This window comes from Phoenix dactylifera, chromosome 1 (assembly GCF_009389715.1).
Source record: "Phoenix dactylifera cultivar Barhee BC4 chromosome 1, palm_55x_up_171113_PBpolish2nd_filt_p, whole genome shotgun sequence".
Classification (NCBI taxonomy): domain Eukaryota; kingdom Viridiplantae; phylum Streptophyta; class Magnoliopsida; order Arecales; family Arecaceae; genus Phoenix; species Phoenix dactylifera.
In genome coordinates this window covers 39996275-40016251 of record NC_052392.1, presented here as the reverse complement: position 1 = coordinate 40016251, position 19977 = coordinate 39996275, and the positions used below count along the sequence as shown (strand labels likewise).

General features: G+C 37.6%; 1 protein-coding gene and 1 long non-coding RNA gene across 8 annotated transcripts; one reads left to right on the top strand and one right to left on the bottom strand.

Moving 5' to 3' along the window:
• Positions 1–2616: 2616 nt before the first annotated feature.
• On the top strand, positions 2617–15929 carry LOC103706033 (uncharacterized GPI-anchored protein At1g61900-like). 7 transcript variants are annotated; one of them, XM_039114422.1, is made up of 10 exons: positions 2619–2851; positions 3151–3250; positions 3711–3777; positions 3878–4067; positions 8152–9006; positions 12149–12394; positions 12545–12559; positions 12651–12791; positions 13177–13221; positions 15152–15343. In XM_039114422.1, exons 5-10 carry the CDS (start codon positions 8262–8264, stop codon positions 15220–15222), a joined length of 1263 nt encoding a protein of 420 aa, XP_038970350.1. In that variant the 5' UTR covers positions 2619–2851; positions 3151–3250; positions 3711–3777; positions 3878–4067; positions 8152–8261; the 3' UTR covers positions 15223–15343. The 7 variants fall into 7 exon arrangements, with proteins under 7 accessions (XP_026660049.1, XP_038970350.1, XP_038970347.1 ...); XM_039114419.1 differs by having other exon boundaries at positions 3847–4067; XM_039114415.1 differs by having other exon boundaries at positions 3711–4067.
• A 98-nt stretch (positions 15930–16027) lies between these two features.
• LOC113462655 lies at positions 16028–17383 on the bottom strand. Its single transcript, XR_003385467.2, has 2 exons — positions 16992–17383; positions 16028–16353 (listed from the first exon to the last, which is right to left on the bottom strand). It is a non-coding gene; the product is annotated as an uncharacterized LOC113462655 (long non-coding RNA).
• Between the last annotated feature and the right edge of the window lie 2594 nt (positions 17384–19977).

Below are 19977 nucleotides of genomic sequence, written 5' to 3'. Positions count from 1 at the left end.
AATATAACGAATTCGAATCTAATCTAATAATAGATTATAATATATTATAGTATAATAATATTATATTATTATTAAATATTATTATATTAGATTGTATTAATGTAATATAATAATATTATATTATATGTTTATATTATAATAATATAACATTATTATAATATATTTTTATAAAAGAATATAATATAATCTAATATATTATCCTGTTATATTATTAATAGTATATTGTAATATTATTATAATAAGAATATATTATATTATAATTATGTATTACTTCAATAATATAATATATTATACTATTATAATGTAATAATACAATATAATATATATTATACTATTATAAGAGTGCCGCTTATCCATTAGAATTGCCTAGGTTAAATACATGGAAGCAGCATAGCTTAGATTCAAAACTAAAACCTCCTTTCACGAGGGGGAGGGATGCAATTACTTGCTTACCAGTTGTTCGTGTATGTTGTTTTTATTAATTCTTCTCACTCTCTTTGCATGTAGACACACATTAATATACATGTATTGATGTAAATGTATTTTTCATAAAATTCAACGAACAAAAGTTATATAAAATATTATATAAGTTCAATAGTTTTCTGTGGCACTAGAGTGAAAATTTATGATCCGATCCATCAACCTGATTTATGAATGATTTACTTTAAGCAGATTTAGATTTGATATAAATGGATTTAAGTCATAAATGAATTAACCTGTCTATACTTGTTTATTAAATAGGTTGGATTCAGATTTAAATCTTTGATTCGTTTAACCTATTTTGATCTATTTAATAATTGGACCACGTCATAACCCAACCATTTAATCTGTTTAAAATCTGTTTAATCTATTTTTGACTCGTTTAACTCATTTAACCTATTTAAATCCATTTATTCCGTTAAAAATCTATTTAATTCATTTAACCTGACTTGACTTGTTTAATAAATAGATTATATGGGCCGGATATAAAATTTAAATCTATTTAATAAACAGGTTAGATTTAGGTTGATGAATTTTTGATCCGATCTGTATCCACCCCTATATGGCACTAACTCTAATTATGATTTCTTGACAGCCATTGCCTCCTCCATGATGTCTCAAGCTGAAAAGCTTATACAAGCATTTTCTGGGAAATATATTGGTTTCCAAAATTATTTAATGCATGGAGTAGGCTTTCAACAAACTATAACTGACTATTCTCCTCTAAAATCAAGTATTAACATCATTTTACCTTGGTGCATGCCTTGAAATAGTCACGAGCTATGAAGGTAGTTTCCTCTCAGAAAGGAACTTTTGACATGAAAAAGATAACAGAACAGAATTATGTCACAAAAATACACACTAGAATTTCATGAAGAAACTAGAGCTTTAAGTGCCACGCCACCTATGTTCCTGGGGATGAAAATATGAAACTATACTAGATGTTGCCATCCTGCGTGCCTACTAATGTTTGATTGGACCACTTATCCCCATTGGCATTATAAGATTAAAAAAATAACATAGATTGTCCAAAGCTTATCAAAGACTCCTAGCCAGCTCAACCAAGGAGCATATTTTTCAAACATTAACCAATCAGTCAAGACTTTTTGTCTTCGTGCTGGTCTTGGCACATGCTAATCCCATCAGCTAGTATTTTAATCTCAAGGCATGATACACTTTTTAGCTGCAAAAGTCCGAAAAATGGAGATCAACCATCACTTGGCTTTCCAAGAAACGCCATATTTGTGCTCATGAATCAAGAAAGAGTCATCATTTTCATGCAGTCCCTAGGGCATAGCTTAGGTTCATTAGGAATGGTAGTGGGTCAGGTATGGGTCTAGTCGGTCATTATCCATGCTAGCCTCAAGACGGAGTGGAACGAGGTGGATAAAGTTAGATGGAACACTGGATGGATTGAATTGGATAACACTACAAGGTTTTCTTTTCTTTTTTCTTTTTTTTTGCCAAGAAGACCTATAAAGGATTATATATACCAGGTCAGGTTTGAAGCCTGTTTTATCATTACTGGCAGATAAAATCTATCTCATTAGAGCCGGATCGGAATGAATATCTGATGGGATAAAGTAAATTACCACCCCAAGATTTGTTCATGGTAAAATGTCGGTAGCTGATCTACATACATCTAACGGGAATGATCGAGTTTTTTTTTTTGGTACACTGGTGCCTCATTATACTCGAATGCGTATACGCCACGGTCAATTAGAATACAAAACATGTGCTAGGCCCTGTGGAATAAAGTCAGTGTCATCCCATAGAAAAGTTTTGAAGTGATGAGCTGCGAAAGAGGCAACCTGGTCTGCCGCACCATTCGCCTTCCGAAATACATGTGCAACCCAAAATGAGTCGAGACTCTCCAGCAAGCGGCATACACCCGAGAGAGAGGCAACCTGGTCTGCCGCACCATTCGCCTTCCGAAATACATGTGCAACCCAAAATGAGTCGAGACTCTCCAGCAGGTGGCATACACCCGAGAGAGAGAGAGAGAGAGAGAGAGAGAGAGAGAGAGAGAGAGATGGCACGCGCATAACACGTGCTTCTGGGGGGAGGGGCATTTCCGTAACTCGGAGGGGATGGTCGATCGGAAAGAACCGGAATAAATTGCGGTGTGGAGTCCGCAGTTGCTCTCGGTCCTGAAACACACCAAAAGGAAGTTAGCTCGGAAAGCCGGTGCAGGGGAACAAGAAAAAAAAGAGGTAGTGAACAGCAGAAGAAGAGGGCGCGTCCCCGAGAGCGACATCTGGGAGAGAAGAGACTTGAAAGCAAGAGATATATAGAGAGAGAACCGATTCGGAATCGGAATCCATTCACGAGGAAGCTCGATCTATAAAATAGGGAAAAAACAAAACAAAAGGTATCATTATTTTTTTCTTACTGATTTTTGTTCTCACAACCACCAGATTAGCCTTAAAATTTCCAACAATCTACGCTACAAAAGAAAACATAAATATTCTGATAATCCATCTCATTTTTATTACATTTGTCGTTTTATCAACATGTTTATTTATTCATTATTTATTTATCTATATCTGATAACTACATTGTGCGGATTTTTTAATTTTTCGATACTTATCTCGCGTCTAATTGTAGATTTGATATCCTGGAGTCCTCGTGCTCGATTTTTTTTTATTTTTTTAACTGAATATTTCACAGTGCTGTGGCTCTAAATTGCGAAGCCGTAGGCACGAATCATTTATGGGTTGAGGGGATATTGCCCATATGGAGCATCTCAAAGTTTCCACTTTTTTTCAGGGTAAGTGGTCGGAAACTTACAATCGGTCTCAGTAACTCTAGTTCTTTGTGGATTTTAGGTTTTATCATAAAATGAGATTATTCTGAGAAATTCTTTAAACTGCCCAAGGCTATGTTAATATATTTAGTTTCCAGGTTTCTTTGTCATTTTTTACATGCTTTTATGATTTATCTCTACAATTCGTTACATCATTATACATTTTGGATTCAGACAGCATGCTCTACTTGACTGATCAGGTTTTAGCAGTTCTTGGATCAGTTTTCTATATCTGCTTTATGTTTGCAAATGAGGCATCCTTTATTGCTAGGGATAACTTGACGAGATTCTTACCAGATCCATTAGAATAAAAGAAATATTTTAAAGACTTCTTATATATTGCCGGTCTCATAATAATTACTATTTGTTGGCTAACTATTAGGTGTTGAAATCATAATGAGATTGATTTTTACCTTTGTTTCAGAAAATTTTCGACAGGTCTTATCCCTGGGTTTTGTCATGGAGATTGACGCGTCTTTATTATGAGGATGGTAAATTCAAACCATGATCTAATTAAGGTTGCATCGAGGAGCTCAATTCCTTATAATTATGTTCACTAGGAGCTCAGACCCAATGTTTTTTGGTGGCTAGAAGCTGGCTCCAACAGTGCTGATAACAAGAACCCCAACCATGGTACTAGTGAGGAGCTCTAACCGGGCAATGATGGCATCCATGATTACAAGATGATCAGTAACTACAAGCTCCATATGACTGAGTGCGAGTGAGGAGACACCCGAGAATATTGGGGAATTTTTGAGATAAGGGAAATTTCAATTTGCAAGTATGTTAAAGAGGCATCTTTATGTGCAATTAATTCGAAATTGGAGGGGTGGGGTGGGGGGAGTTATGTCCAAAAACTCCAAAAATGAGATTTTTGAATTTTCAAAATTTTTTGTTTGTCAACTTTTATTCTAATATTGCCATTGTTTTTTTCTTTAGAATTGCATGTTCTCTAGACTTGTCATTTTCTATGACGATTTTCTAATCCCGGAGAGAAATTTGGTTGTCTTTATATAATGGAAATAGTCAGGGTCAAAACATAGTTACTAGAAGTGGGTGCAAGTGCGGGGCTGAGTTTTCAAAGGAGATTCCGAAGCGGATGTACCACCCTCAGTGGAAGATTCTTGCTATTATAGGTTGGAGTCCACCCTACTATGCAACTTCATCGGGTGGCCCATTCCACCAAGTTCCTTTCCACAACTTTGGCTACTCCCATTGCAAATCTCTAGCCCGCCCTAGTTGCTACAACTGAACTTTGTTGCACAAATGCATACATTATATGTATGTATGTATGTACATGTGCATATGTATGTACAACAGTGGAGGAGCCAGGTTCTCGTTGGAGGGTGGCAAAAATATGACTAATAATCTATAGTATTAACTGAGTATTTTGTTTAAGGCAAAATTTAAAGCTAATTCTTCTTGAATATTCTATTTAAATTGTATTTATTCTTGTTAGCATTGTGGAAAGTACAAATTATGGTAGAGCCCCTACAACTGTCATTCACTAATATACTCGCCCATCATCTAATCCATTGTTAAGGTAGGTTATTTTAAATTAAAAATAAACAATCTTAGTAACAAAAATGGATCAAACATATTCTACAACATAAAATTGTGTTTCTAAGATTCTCCCACTAAAATAGTGAAATGTAATAAATCACAAGAAAAAAGAAAAATACATAAAAACAATGCATACCTTTTACATGGGCTATTAGGATAATTACCAAATTTTCTATTAGTTTATCCTTCTTATTTTTTGCTAAATCTTTAAAGATTCCCTCTCTTCTTCATCTTCCTCTTCTGCCACATCCTTCTCCTTCTCCTCCTCCTCCTCATCATCATTATCATCATCATCTCTTCTTCAATTTCTTAGACTTAAAACTGAATTGGAATCACGTTAAGTAACTGGGAAAGAAAGTGCACACTAAATGTATTTCGTTAAAGAAGTGGGCACTCAGAACTTGGAAGAAGGAAAGTTGGGAAGAGATCATGAGGTAGGAAGTTGAAATGGGGCTTGTTTTCTTAATTAGTGAACAAAATTTTTCAATTAATAACAATTGTTCAAATGACCATCAATGGTTCTAGTTGATTGGATAGATTCCATTATTAAATATCAATAACAAATTTCCCTGATTATAGGAGACAAATAAGGAGCCGCTTGGGATCATTTTTGGTGAAAATCCAGAGAAATCCCCTAACAATAAATTCCATGATTTTAGGATGGCAACCTTGTCAAGGATTCATAAAACTTAAACCATATCTAGATAGAACCTAAAAAAAATCCCGGGGGCATTTCCCTCCTTGCCCCTGGCTTCGCTAGAATGTGTGTGTGTGTGTGGGGCGACATAAGATGAGTGTGCTATGGCATTTCTGTCAGTATGGTTACACTAGCACGTGGCTTAGAAAATTTGGATCCACTTGAGAAATGCATAGTTGTGGATAGGCATCATATTCAGGAAATTAGAGATGCATGTAAACAAAGGTATTTGGGAAGCACAGACTTCATAGCATCTGGGAAATGCAAAGAACGTGCCTGGAAACATGTTGATGCCAACAACTATATGCACTTTAGGCATGCAAACAGAGTACATGTTATATATTTTGTTATGTCTAAATATATATGGTCATATAAAGTTGCTGGGGATGGCAATTGGTCGGGTTTGGGTTGGGTCGGCCAATACCCATGCCCGCCTTGCAATTAAAAACCATGTACCCAGATCCATCTTGGGTTGGGTAAAGTAGATGGGGCGTGTTGTGGCGAGTTGGGTCAGGTAGACAAGACGGATCAGGTTGGGTCTGATAATTATAGCTTATGGTTATAATTAATGAGTTTTACTATATAAACGGGAGAAGCTTGTAGTTATTCTCTTATGACTCAATTTTTGATTCAGATAGAGAGAATCCTAGTATACATTAATAACTACAATATATTCTAATAAGAAACATTTCATACATAAGTCAAATTAACTTTTTGAGTATATATTCTAATAATTGACTGTTGCGATTATCATAGAGTATATATGTTTTCTAAGTTTCAACCATGATCTGCCGAACCGACCGGAATCGATCGGTTCAGGCTGTACCGAACCGATGCCGACAGCTACTGGTACGGTTTGGCTGTGAAAACTGGTACCGAACCGAAATCGGTGCGACCGACATCGGTAGAAGCGGGGAAGAAGAGGAAAAAAGAAAAGAAGAAGAGGAAGAAGAAAAGAAAGAGGAATAGAAGAAGAAGAGAAGGCAAGTACCGGGAGAGGGAGGATCTCTCTTCCTTGCTCGTGGGCGGGACCTCTCTTCCTTCTTTGCTCGCGGGAGAACGGGCGGAAACCGGAAAAGAGAGAAGAAGAGAGGAGGAGAGAGAGGGGAAGGAGGATTCGGGAAGAAGGAACCGCGAGCCCGCTTGCGTTCCACATGCAAGGAACCGCGCCCGCATGCGGTTCCCGCACTGGCTGCGATTCCCCGCGTGGGCTCGCCGCGCGGTCCAGCGAGCCCAACCCGCGTGGGCTTTTAATGCCGCTTAATGCCACTCTGTGGTAACGCGGACGCGCGCGCCCGCGCGTCGGACGCATTTTTTTCTTCTTTCTATCTCAATCGGTTTGGTACCGGTTCCAATCGGGACCGAACCGGTACCGTACCGGGGTTAGTCTTCACCAGTATATCGGTACTATCGGTACTGCAGATCCTGGTTTCAACAATAATAAATTTCTAAGGGAGGGGCGATTGAGGCAAACGGGGCTGTGACGACTATTATCTATCGATTGAATCGAAGGGGGTGGATTAAGGTTATATTATATCAGGTCAGGTTTGCGGTGGGGCATGCCATTATATGTACCCGACCTAGACCCGCTTGAGATATTACATCTAAAACCTTTACCTGCCCCTGAGCTTTCCCTATTGGGGTTGGATAAAACCTGCCCCATTCGGGTTGGGTCGAGTTGGGTACTTGATGGATTAGCTAAAATTGCCATCCTTAAAAGTTGCAAATATGTGTGCATAAATATGTTAGGGTGTACATGCATGTATGAAAATATTTAGGCCTCAAGGACTCTAACAAAGTGAGCATTCCATTTAAAGTAACAAGTGCTCTATTGATGTAAAATCAAGTTTTCACAATATATGCAATAAAATATAAGATCCATCCACATCCTTAAAAAGGGAATATGGATAATGTTATCATACCTTTAATTCTCTGTTGGCTTCTGAGAAAATGAACAAAAAGAAAAGCGATTCAACGGAGAAAGAAAAAGAATTTTGAGGTTTTTCTTATGTTTGGTTGACTGGGTAGAAATGGAAAGTAAGTTGTATGGAATCGAGTTATCTGTATCCACTTGCCTCGGTTGTCATTCTTTCTCAAAATTACTTCCTATTTGACAAGAAAACAATTGGCTTAAGTGAGCGAAACTTCTGGCTTGTCTTTTTTCTAACTTTCTTTTCTTTCACTTTCTTAGCAACCACATAGACATAAAGATTTCCTAGTTCCATACTAAAATTTGGATGGTTCTATTGTAACTTTCTCTTTTAAAATTCGTGCTTACAACTTTGTTAACAGGTATAGTCTGTCATATACATGGAGACATGCATATTGATGTTAGACATGGTAGAGTAGAGTTGCATCTGATCATGCTATAGGCTCAACTTGTAAGCATGATATTATGTTACATTAAACATGTTTTATGTAGTGTTGTACCACTGCATGTGCAAGCGCAAAAGTAAATGGTGACATGAGGTGACTGCAGCACAATTTTGACCTTTTTTAGTTTTTTATGCAAATGACACTCTGCAAGCCAGATGCCATTTTTTCCTTTATATGTGACTCTTAACTCTCAGATTTTGGTGCTGAGAAAAGAATTATATTGTTGCAGGGCCTTCATATCATCGGTTTTTAATATTTACGATCTGGATATGTGGTTTACACGATGTAGTGCCACAGAAAACAACTCTTCAACCCAAGTCTCATGTTCCTGTCAAATTTATGCTGTCTGATCCACCTATTGGACTCTTTGATCCCATAGAAATTTCACCTGCTGTGCTTCCACCTAACCCATATCCTGTTGAACCACCATCACCAATGTACCCTTCATTTCCAGACACATATCAACCAGTCTTGACTGGGAGATGCCCTATGAATTTTTCTTCTATTTCAAATATTTTGGACAGGACGGCATCTGATTGTGCTGAACCTTTGGCTGCACTCATTGGAAATGCAATTTGCTGTCCCCAGGTTAATAGTTTAATGCACATTTTTCTGGGTGCCTACAACAATGTATCCAATGCATTAGTTCTTCATCCAGCTGCTGCAGATGATTGTTTTTCAGATATTACAAGTATTTTAGCCAGCAGAGGGGCAAACAGCACTATCCCTACCCTGTGCTCCGTGAAGTCTTCAAATCTCACTGGTGGTTCCTGTCCTGTGATAGATGCTAAATCCTTTGAGAAAGAAGTAAACACAAGCAAATTACTAGATGCATGCAGCACTATTGACCCACTTAAGGAGTGCTGTAGGCCGAGTTGTCAGCCTGCAATCATGGAAGCTGCACTTCACATATCATCAGGAGGAGCCAGTGTTGTGGACAGTTCTAATATTTCTGGGGCTGTTGTTGGGGTTGATGTTGTAAATGACTGTAAGACAGTAGTTTATGCATGGCTTTCCAGGAAGCTTTTGCCCGAGGCTGCTAACAGTGCATTTCGGATGTTATCTAGCTGTAAAGTTAACAAAGGTAAGTTACCTAATTTATTTGTAAGGAGTCAATATGTTATGCTCATTGCTGATGATAGTAACTTTTTGGTCATCAATACATATATTTGTTCTTTTACATAAGATATCAATACATAATCTAGACACTTTTTTTTATAGAATATAATGTTTTGGAATGTTGCAGAGAGAGACGACAGTGCAAAAAATGACAACATTAAGAAAAGCTTGTGAAATTGAGAAAACCACTGGTATTTGCATGCACAGAGATGCACATTTATCCGTCACATTGCAATGATGCTGTAATTGTTTTATCTTCTGTAGGACTCTCACTGAAACTCGTAAAGCCCATAGTCTGCTATTCCTTCATTGCCACAATATAATGCTTAGCTACCGACTTTAGCTCTGTTCTATATGACGTACTGGGGACTACGTGTTAAGGTCTCTTGAGCATAAGGTGAAAGATTGCAGATCAAGAGTTGGGTCTAACATTTGGGACAGTTATGGAGGCATTTAGAGGGCTGGCAATCAAATGATTTTTGAATAATTAGGATAACATGGAGAAGGTAGGTAACTATTTGGTTTGAGCTAAAGTTTAATTTTATTCGAAGAAGAAGCTGTGCCTTGGGGCTATTAGTGTGTCATCTGTTACATTAAATATATCGAAAGGGCTGGTTTTTGCCTTTCTCATAATCTCAACCAAACAATGGTCAAGAACATCGGGCAGAAAATAAGACCGAGTTCCAACTTGTCTCCTCCTTTCATTCTTTCCCTTGGTTCCCTCATCGGAGTTGATGAATGATACCTGCAGACCTTTTTCTTGCTGGGGATCAGGAACTCATGTGCTTGAAATTAAGATGCTATGGGCCATGCAAGTCAGCAAGCTTTAATTCCTACAGATCTGTTTGTCTTGTGGCTCATTTGTAACTTAATAATGGCTCATAGTTTGCTTTTTTATTTTCCCCTTTTTAAAGTCTGGCTTTGTCTTGTGCATTGACATGAAACTGATGCAAAAGGTTTAATTCTACAAAGTCATTTTCATTTGTTCAGTCTTACTGGAATGTTATAAGTTATGAAATTTACATCCACAATGTTGCGTGGAACTCTTATTCTGTTCAGACTCAACTTGAAACCCATTATGCTCGAACTGCAACAACATAGTTGAAAAAGATAGGGCATACTCAAACACATCAGTCATTTGTACTAATGCTTTGATAAAAATTAGTCAAGACAGAAAACAGAAAGATAAGTTAGAAACAGAACTAGATTGCAGTATTCTCATAGTGGGATTGAGGTGCCCAGAAGTAAATAATATGTTATTATAAGTATTGAATTGCCAAATGTTTAGGGTGTATATGTTGTTCAGGGCATTTTCCCAATTGACAAAGTAAATCTTATTACATATGCAAGTGGAGGAGATGGTTTTGTGGTATATGATAAAACTAATTTCCCTTGAAAAATCTTTTAAAATTTGAACTAATAGCAATGGAAGTGGTTATCGTGGTGAATCAAAAATATATAAAATCCCATATGTCCTTTCCAATTAGGAGAGTTATGCACGCCTACCAATGCTGAAACAATTGTAGAGTTGCTGACCAAATTTCATCTACTTGTCGTCAGCAAAATAGGTGCATCTTAAATCTACAAACAAATACATAGTTCTTAACTTATTTGAAATGAGAATTGATTTTAAATTTAGAAGTTGGTTATGCTAAATAGGATATAAAGCCACAAACTTATTCTAAGTGACGAATAGGGTAATTATGCTGTAAAAACTGTGGAAGTAATATGGAAACAAAATAGCCTGACTAAATCTGTCATAAGATTTCTGATTTATATTCGGCTTCTTTAGAGCTTTCCGAGAACAAGTATTTTAGATTTATTGCAATGACTTAAGCATTTTCCTAGTCTTATCAATGAAATAGAGTTGTAGTCATTTTGCTCATTTCTTACTCTTGAAATGACTCAAAACCACCAAGAAAATTGCTGTAAAATTCAGTAAAAAGTTACAAGAGAAATAACAAAAATTTATGCTACATCTAATGAACTGGTTAGAGACTTTAATTTAAAAATAGCAATAATTGTAGGACTAAGATTTTGATTCCTTTTAACTTATAATCAGAATAGTAACAGAAATAAATCTCTAAAATATTGAAATACTTAAACTGAGACCTAATCTAAACCAAAATTGCATTAGAATCTTTTGCTGCGTGCATCTTTTTTTTTTAAGATCCCTTGGATGTTGAATGAATTCCTTATCCATCATGGAGCCTCCAATATTTAAGACAGAGATCAGAAAATAATTTTCTCATGATAGACTGTCAAATGGTGGTTCTGGTGTGTAATGATTAATAATCACATGCCATTCCATTCCCCTTTTGATGGGGTATAGTGATGGATCTGAAAACTGGCTAGGAATAGACTGTCATAGTGTCCTGATCATTACCTTGGTATACTTGAATCTTTTGGTCACTCTTCTGAAGGACTAATTGACAGCTAGACTTGGTACTTGTTGCTTCAGTTGTGGATCATCAATAGGCTGATGTTGCTGATCTTTGATCATGAGCAGCAAGTGATCTTTTATCTTTCAGTATTCTCTGTTAGATCTTTCCTGGTTGCACCTCCATTAGATCTTTGATGTAGAAGAATGGATTGCTCTATCTTCATTTAACAATTTTACCATGATGAACATTCGATTTTTGGATCCTCTCATTTGTTGAGGTTCCATTCTTGTCATTTACATTTTTGTGCTAGCATCTTGGTCCTCATTCTCAACGTCATAAAGATGTCCTAAAGCATGCTCTTTATATGATTATACAGCATTTTGACTCTTGTTGCTGAATCCGCTACTTCTACTATCGAAATGATGCGGAAATACCTTTTTTGCCCCTTGTTCTGGTGGTTGATTAGCGATAGACTATACAGCAGAATTTTGAGGGAAAGAAGGGACATAGCAGGGACCATCTTATTCTTTTTTAGTGTAGCTTACTTCAATATGAGGTTGCTGGTTCCTTTTTTCTGATAATCTTTATGATGTTTTAGAAAAAAATGATGTTATGACTCATCTGCTCAGAAATGTGATTTAGCATGTTGTGTGCTTTAAGTGGCACAAATACTTGAGTGTGTAGTTCACAAATTACTACTTATTTTTGTCTGTTCTCTTGTAGTTTGCCCGTTGAAATTCAAAGAGCCTTCAGATGTAATTAATGCATGCCGCGATTTAGCTTCTCCGAATCCTTCCTGCTGTAATACATTAAATGCTTATATTGCAACATTACAAAAGCAAATGCTAATAACAAATAGGCAAGCCATCAACTGTGCTACTTGGTTTGGGTCCATGCTACAGAAAGGTGGCGTTACAACAGACATATATGAGCTTTGCAGTGTCGACTTGAAAGATTTTAGTCTTCAGGGTAGATTTACTATACTTTTTCTATTCCAAAAACTTACTTAACACTTCATTTTATTTGATTCCAAGTTCACACAGAACTTCATTTCCTTTAATATTGCAAAAGGGCTAATAATGTTTCTTTCCTCTGGATCTGTTTCTGCAACTGGGACAGCATATGGGCAACAAGGTTTGTTAAACTTCAATCTTGTTTATTAAATCAATCTGCTAGTAGCCGATCTACATATTTTCTTGATGCAAACATCTTACTATCAATGCAGGCTGTCTGCTTCGGAGCTTGCCAACAGATATTATATTTGACAACGCAACAGGTTTTAGTTTTACATGTGATTTGAGTGACAATATTGCTGCACCATGGCCTTCATCATCTTCTCTTCAGTCCTTGTCCCTTTGTGCCCCAGGTGAGCGAAGTTGTAGGGGCAAAGCTTGCTAATTTAAGGTCATAATATCTCCTGGCTTCCCTGGAATTATAGCATGAAAATGCTTGTTGGACTCCATAATCACATTTTCCTAGGATGCAACTCTTTTCCATTGGCCAGGGTTTCATAAGTCCTACTTGTTAGGCTGGTACTTGTCAGGCCCTGCTAATTATTAATAGATTGAGTATGTTCGCATGTGATCGTTGTCTTCAGTTAGCATTACTGTAAAAAAACATTATATTTGACAGTTGTTGACGAACCATATAAATCTACTCTAGACAAAATTTTATCTTTGCATTTGATATTTATATATATATATATATATATATCTATATATATAGATAACATGGTCATTTTCATGTTGCAGAAATGTCATTGCCTGCATTGCCAATACCTGCTTCTGGAAGCTTTGGTATGTCTTCTTTTGGCTGTAGTTATTACTGTTCCCTGTTTTAGCATGTTGACATTAATTTTCTCCTCAAGTCAATGTCTACCTCTTTAGGGTATCTTGAGTCTCTGTTAAATTTTTGTAATCATATTGCATTTCGACTTGACAGAGAGCTCTAGGTAGTAGCTCACATTGTGTGTTAGTTGGTAAGGCTTGGCAGTTCACTGCAATGTTGCAATATTTATAATAAAATGTTAAACTTGCTTTGTCCTTCTGTTATCCAATATAATAACATTTGTTACCCATGTATGATACATGATTTTTCGACTTGAGACTTCTGCATTAGGCTAGCTTGCTGAATATATTGTGACCTCCTGCAACCTTTATATGATCCATATGGGATCCCAGCCTTTTGGATTACAGTATGATTCATCAAGCTTAAGAGATTGTTATGGGTTGTCTAACCTGTTTGTTACCTACAATAAGATAATGGTAGCACTCATGAGGTACGTATGGTTGATTTGCTCGGGATTCCAAGTTAAGATGAGTCAATGATGGGAAGGAAAAAGAGAATAGAGGGAGATCTCCTTTTTGGTTGGCGGAGATGGATAGGCCTCGAGATCAGAAGAGGTTAGCCCGTAACAGTGGCTTTAGCTGAACAATTCATTGGTTTTAGAGCCCTACTACCTTTCGTTAGAGATTAGCGAAAGGGCTCCTCCCTACTGATGAACAGATGTCCACCCAGCGAGGAGCAGATTTGGATGTGGTAATAAGTAAGCTGCACCCTTATGTCTAGGTCATGGAAGCACCTAGGATTTTGGTGCCGGAGAGGGATCTGCAGGAGTGAAAGATTCTGCAAAGGTTCTGACATGGTCGGGGGAAGTAATTGGAAGCTTTCATTTGGTAAGTTTAGTTCTTTACGAATATTGCTGAATACTTGAGCAAGATGGTTATGGACAAGAAAGAGGCATGCCATGAACCTTGGGAGGCTGGTAGGCTGTCAAGAAGATCCCTTCCAGGTACTCATGCTACTGGCAAGCAATCCTCCAATATTTTCTTATACCTGGAAAGGTGGAGATTAAGAATTGAAGTTTAATATGATGACCTTTTTGTTTCATCGCTGAAGCACTGATGGCAAGTCAAAGAGCTAAGTTGTTTGCCACCAAGGTGGTAGCCTGGTGATAAGGGGGCGATAATTCCACTCAAGTTGCCCGGGTTCGAAACGCGCGGGCGTTGATTAAATTAGGGGACCGGATGCCCCACGCCCGGGTAGCTCGCTGGCGGATATGCTTTCCTTCCATCTGTACCAAGGTGGCGCTGGGGTGATGTACCCATACGTGAGGCGGTGAGCCCAGTGGGGTGAGCCCACGGGTCGGAGAAGGCATGCGAAAACCTGCGACCTGTATTAAACATTTCCTGGTGGAAGGGGGGCCCAATAGGGGCTGCTACGCGGATGGGCTGGTCCCTCCCCCTCCCCTCCTATTATTTACCAAAGAAAAAAGAAGAGCTAAGTTGAAGCTATTTTCTGATACTCAAATAAGAATATTGTCACCGTTCCACTAAAGTAAAGCTTCTAGGGCTGTCACTGGGTTGCACCTGGCGGAGCAAATCTGAAATGTTTTATGAGCTTAGCCTTTAATATGGCCCATGATATGACCTGAAACGATTGGGCCCCTGTGCCAGCCCATCGACAGCCCTATAGATCACTGATTAAACAACAGTTTGAAGGTAAGTTTGAGTAATGCATATTGAACATAAAAGTTACCAAGTCTGTGTATCCAGTCATTTGGTTATAAAATTAACAAACATAAACATAGTTCTAGTGAAGTTAACTACTTGATATCTGAAAAACAATTAATTTGAAGACTGATTATCATTTTTTCTTGAGTACTAGTAGTTTCAAATTTCTGGGGTTCCGTTGGAGCCTGTTACCTGACATTTATGTTCATTTCAGGCACTCATGTCAATGGAGCAAGAATTCTTACATCCTTCATCATCTATTTTATTTCCTGCATGTGTTTATGAAGTATGGTCACCGATGTTAAAGATCTGGCGATGGAATGGAATTGCAGAGGATGAGAGATCCTTCACTCACCTGGTCCATGCATCAATTGAGCTGATATATTTTCATGTACGGCAGTTGTTTTTGGGCCAATGCTTTTTCTTGATTTTGGACAGAGAGGAGTGGTTTATTTTTGAGTCAGGGATTGAGCCTGGATATGGCACGAGACCCCCCACTGGATATCACCAGAATGCTGGATGTCACCAGAACACGGCAGGAATGATGAAATGATGCAATCACCCATCTGTCTGACCATTTCTCACTGTATATCGAAGTTGGTGATATGGGTTTTTTTCTTCCTTTGAGGTCATCTCCATTATCCCAAGTTACAGAATGCATCATTGAAAGCTAGAAGGCTATTGAAAGGTCAGTTCTTAAGCTTCAGGTTGTTCGAAATCGCTAGATGCCATTCACCATCCTTCTTGTCATGTTTTTTTAAGCAGTGCTGGCCTTGCAGAATTTATATGCAGTAGTGACCAAACAACTTGCCGCCTCTACTTTTTTCGGCCTGTCTTATTGTGGGCGGTGCTTGGTGAAAACATTACTCTCTGGCGTGTATATAAAGATTAGTGAGCCTACAAATTAATCCTATTAGTGCCATTTTTTTATGGAAGCCTTAGTGGATATTCAGTTTCAACATAAAGGGTCTCAAGCTGGGGTGGTTGATTGACTGGTTGTTTGTCTGCTGGCAATTTGTTCATTAATTTTCAACTTGTAGCTGGAAAAGTAGGTGTTAGAAAAAGAAAATGTCAAGTGAATAGGATTATATAACTCGGGTATAAATGACATTTTAGTTTAACTTAGAAACAGAGTTTGTTATGTTAATTTCTGTAATGTAACAAAATTCATCTTAACTTGGGGGGATAAAAAAATTCTGGTGGCATTAGCATCCAAAATAACAAGCTCAAACATGAACTTCCCGTTTGTTTTATTTCTGAAACAATAGATTTCTGTCTTTCCAAGTAGTTGCTGGTTAGCTTGTGGTCAAAACTTTTGTAGATTTCATTTGCTTCATTTCTGGAATCGACAATCTTACTGCCTATAAAAATGAGGAGGAGCAGCAGCAGCAACACTTTAGCATCAGCCATCCCAAACTGCAAAATAGCTATGTATGCCCCATTAGCTCTGGCTTTATATTTCTGTAATACGAGACTGAACTGAGATCGAGAGTGCATTGTTACAACAACTTGTTTAAATATTTATTGCATACTTGAATCACTGTGGCTTTTTGGTGCATTTGAGTAGATAAATCAGCAGATGAATGAAACAGAGATTGGGGACAAAAAAATTTCTGTCACAGAATTTGCATGGTCGACTCCAAAACAAGCATAGAATAAAAGATGGGGAGGGCTAGCACCTTTTAACAGCTAGTCATACGAACAAGCTCAAATGATAAAGCGAGTTTTATTGGCTAAACAAGTGGTATCAGATCTGTTGTTCTGCTAATCTATTATTTTATTGCTGACAATTATTCAAAGATTCAGTTTGGTTAGGCACAAAGCAGAGCAGACTGTATCTATATGGTGTCTCTGTACTCAACTGAGGTTGCTGCTACAATTAAATGACTTACCTACATCATAAACTATTTGTCCAAATGCTAAAGATCAAATTGCTCAAGCTAAGTACATCACTCCAGCAACTAATTCTCTTTGGTGCGAAACCATCAACATTCTACCCAATGTCCATCCCTTTCATTTATAAGTTTCAAAGATTGAAAGTTTCTCCAACTTACAAATTTCTAAGATGCCACCATCTTCTTTGAGGAGATTCTTCCACAAGTTTGTCCACGGAGAAAGTGGAAGGTCCGTTGTGCTGCTCCGCTGATTGCCTGTGCAAGAGAGGCGAGGTCTCCGGTGATGACTGATCAGGTGTTGAGAATGGCGATGGCGATGGTGAAGGAGAGAATGGATACTTGAGATTGCCTGGTCCGACACTGATGGGTAGAGGAGATGGTGGTGTTGGAGGAGATGAGGAAGGTGAGTAGGCTAAATCAGGCCTCATTTGGAGGATAGGAGGAAGTTGGAGAGTTTTCAGCTAGGATATTTTCTCTAGGACTTGAGGTCGTGAAGGGACTTTCCTCTCTCTTGGTTGAGTTTTTTCCTGCTATGAGCGAATGGTTTTGCTTCCTTCTGTGGCTTGTTTCTTCTTCTTAAAAATCACTCGCCAGTTATGGGTTTTAGGTTCGGCTAACGGTCAGTCCAAACGGTCGGTACCGAGCAGTGGCTCGTGCGCGCCAACTACCTTTCAAATCATGAAGGAACTCCTTAATCTTTCACACGTGGGAAGGACGCCAGAACGGCAAAAGAAGAAAAAATATAGTTAATAAAAAAATAAAGAAATACCTTAATTTGGTTAGAATTTTTGAAAGAGAGAGATAAAAAATTGGCTTATTCATAGAAAAAAGATTCTATATTTTATAAAAAAAACCTATGTGGATATAATAAAGTCCAATTCCTATAAGTTTTTTAGTAAAATTGGATAAGATCTTTTCTTTATTAAGAGCATATAATATATATTTTATATAATTTTTTTAAAAAAGTAAATACTCAACTAAATATAAGCTATTTTTCATTGTCAATCAAATTTTAAAAAACCTACTTTCTCAGGTAGGAAAAACATTTCAGCAAAAAAAATTCTTCCCACAAACCAAATAAGTTCTTAATGATGGTACTATAATGTACCACTTGTAGTAGTATACCATTCCTTTAAACTACTGGTTATTTGGGAAAGCTTGGTCTCTAAGTTCCACTTAATATAACAAACAACAACGAAGTCTAAAGCCCAAATATTGAGTGTTGATGGTGGATGTAGTCATAATCGCGAGAGCCATCATTAATTCATAGACATGAAATCAATCAAAGAAATATGGTGTGCGATTTCCAACTTCCAATACTCGGCTTCCAGTCAATCTATTCTAACATCACGCTTATTTTACCCACGTTTTCCTCAAAAATATAAATAGGAGGTCTCCAACTTAGAGCCGGAGGTGCTTTCATAGCTTTAGTTGAACTAATGAAAGCCGACCTACTATGTTCACTTAGGGAGGGATAGGGAAAGTTCTCAGCAATTTTGGCTGCAAAATGCTCATTGATTACCCAAATAGAGGCTTGCAGACAAAGAATTACTACAGTGAGTTATGGAATGTTGACATTGTTTAGATTTTTTTTTTTTGTGCTAGAACAGAAGTATCATACGTAACGTGTATGGATGCAGCTAAGAAAATCAAAAGACAGTACATCATGGAGGGTACTGGGCATCTCCACCTCTTCCTCCCATAGAAGTTTTCTGGTATGGTTGGCAACAAAGAAAGCCACCTAATCTGCAGCCTCATTCACGTCTTTGAACATATGCTTCTTCTGAATAACCATCCCATCACACACCATGTTTAGGTCTGTTTAGCTGCAAGAAAGAATGCCTTGGAAAAACCTGTTTCTGTTTATTTGTTTCTTGGGAAAAACTTGGAAATCACAAAAAAAAAAAAAAAATCTTGTTGCTCTGAAACTAGTGGGCTTAAAAAGCCCAACAAAGGCTTAGAAAGGACCAAACTAGTGGCCACTGGCCAACTAATGGGCTGGTGAAGTTTCGAATACTGCAACTAGAGTTACTAGACCAGGGAGCTCAAATGCCTCCCACAAAGTTCCATTAAAAAAAAAGAAGAAAAAGGCTGATACGGTGGAGCCCCAAGCCGAACTGATGCAAGTTCTGCTGTCAACTAAATGTTTTGTTGTTGTTGTTTGCGAGGGTGTGCTATCAATTATAGTTTAAAGGCACCAGAAATCCAACTACGAATGCGAAAGCAAAAATCAAAGCAACAAACAGCTTCACAAACACTGAGAGAGAAACAAAAAGAAAAAACACGGAAGCCCGGAACAAGAAAGAAATATATCCTTCTGGGGCTGCAACTGAATCCAGGAAGGACGATCTCCGTGAAGTTCTACTAGTTATCATGTTGTTTGTGTGCCTAAAAGATTAACGAAAAAGATGCTGCTTGTTTTACGGGGGTGTGCTTCTGAAGTTCTTGCTCTCTTTTGAGGGTTATAAGATAGACATGTTTAACATCAATTTTATTTATTTATTTTTAATATTTTTAAATTATTTTTAGAAAATAAAAGTAAGAAATTTTTGATCTGGATATTTTTAGAAACAAAAAAATTATGTTTCTACCACCGCTACCAACTCTGCCACCACTAGTAGCAATGCTGTTGCTGCCACCACCATTATCACCATTGTCGATGCTATTGCCATGCCACCTGCTGCCATCATTTCCATCTTCAGCATATTATTACCGTCTCCACCACCACTATCATTACTGCTAATGTCACTCCCATTGGCATTTCTACACCAATATTGTTGCTAATATTACTATCTTCATAATATCATTGGTATCCCTTCCATCACTACCTTTAAAGTGTATACTTTCACTGCCACTACCATCACCTCTCCTTCTACTACCATCATTTCCACCATTTACCGACTATATGAATATTTTTTTTTTTGATTTTATAAAATCAAAGTGATACCTAATGTATTTTTAAGTTTTTGACATGCTTCATTTGTCTTTTTTTTTTTTTTTGCTGTCCTTCCTTTGAAATGAATATATGCTGCAACCAGCCCATTTTTCCACTTTTGTGCTTCAAATGGTGCTATACTAATATATTGCATGGCATGACAATGCACATTAGGTGTTTTGATGCCTAGCGTTATTCTTTTATGGCTTG

Bases quoted from the DNA above. Each gene is read 5' to 3' on its own strand.
- LOC103706033 (XM_008789971.3), top strand. From the start codon at position 3,217: ATGGAGCATCTCAAAGTTTCCACTTTTTTTCAGG. The intron at 3,251-8,151 runs GTAAGTGGTCGG...ATATTGTTGCAG, and splicing joins AGTTTCCACTTTTTTTCAGG to GGCCTTCATATCATCGGTTT. The intron at 13,222-15,151 runs GTATGTCTTCTT...TGTTCATTTCAG, and splicing joins ACCTGCTTCTGGAAGCTTTG to GCACTCATGTCAATGGAGCA.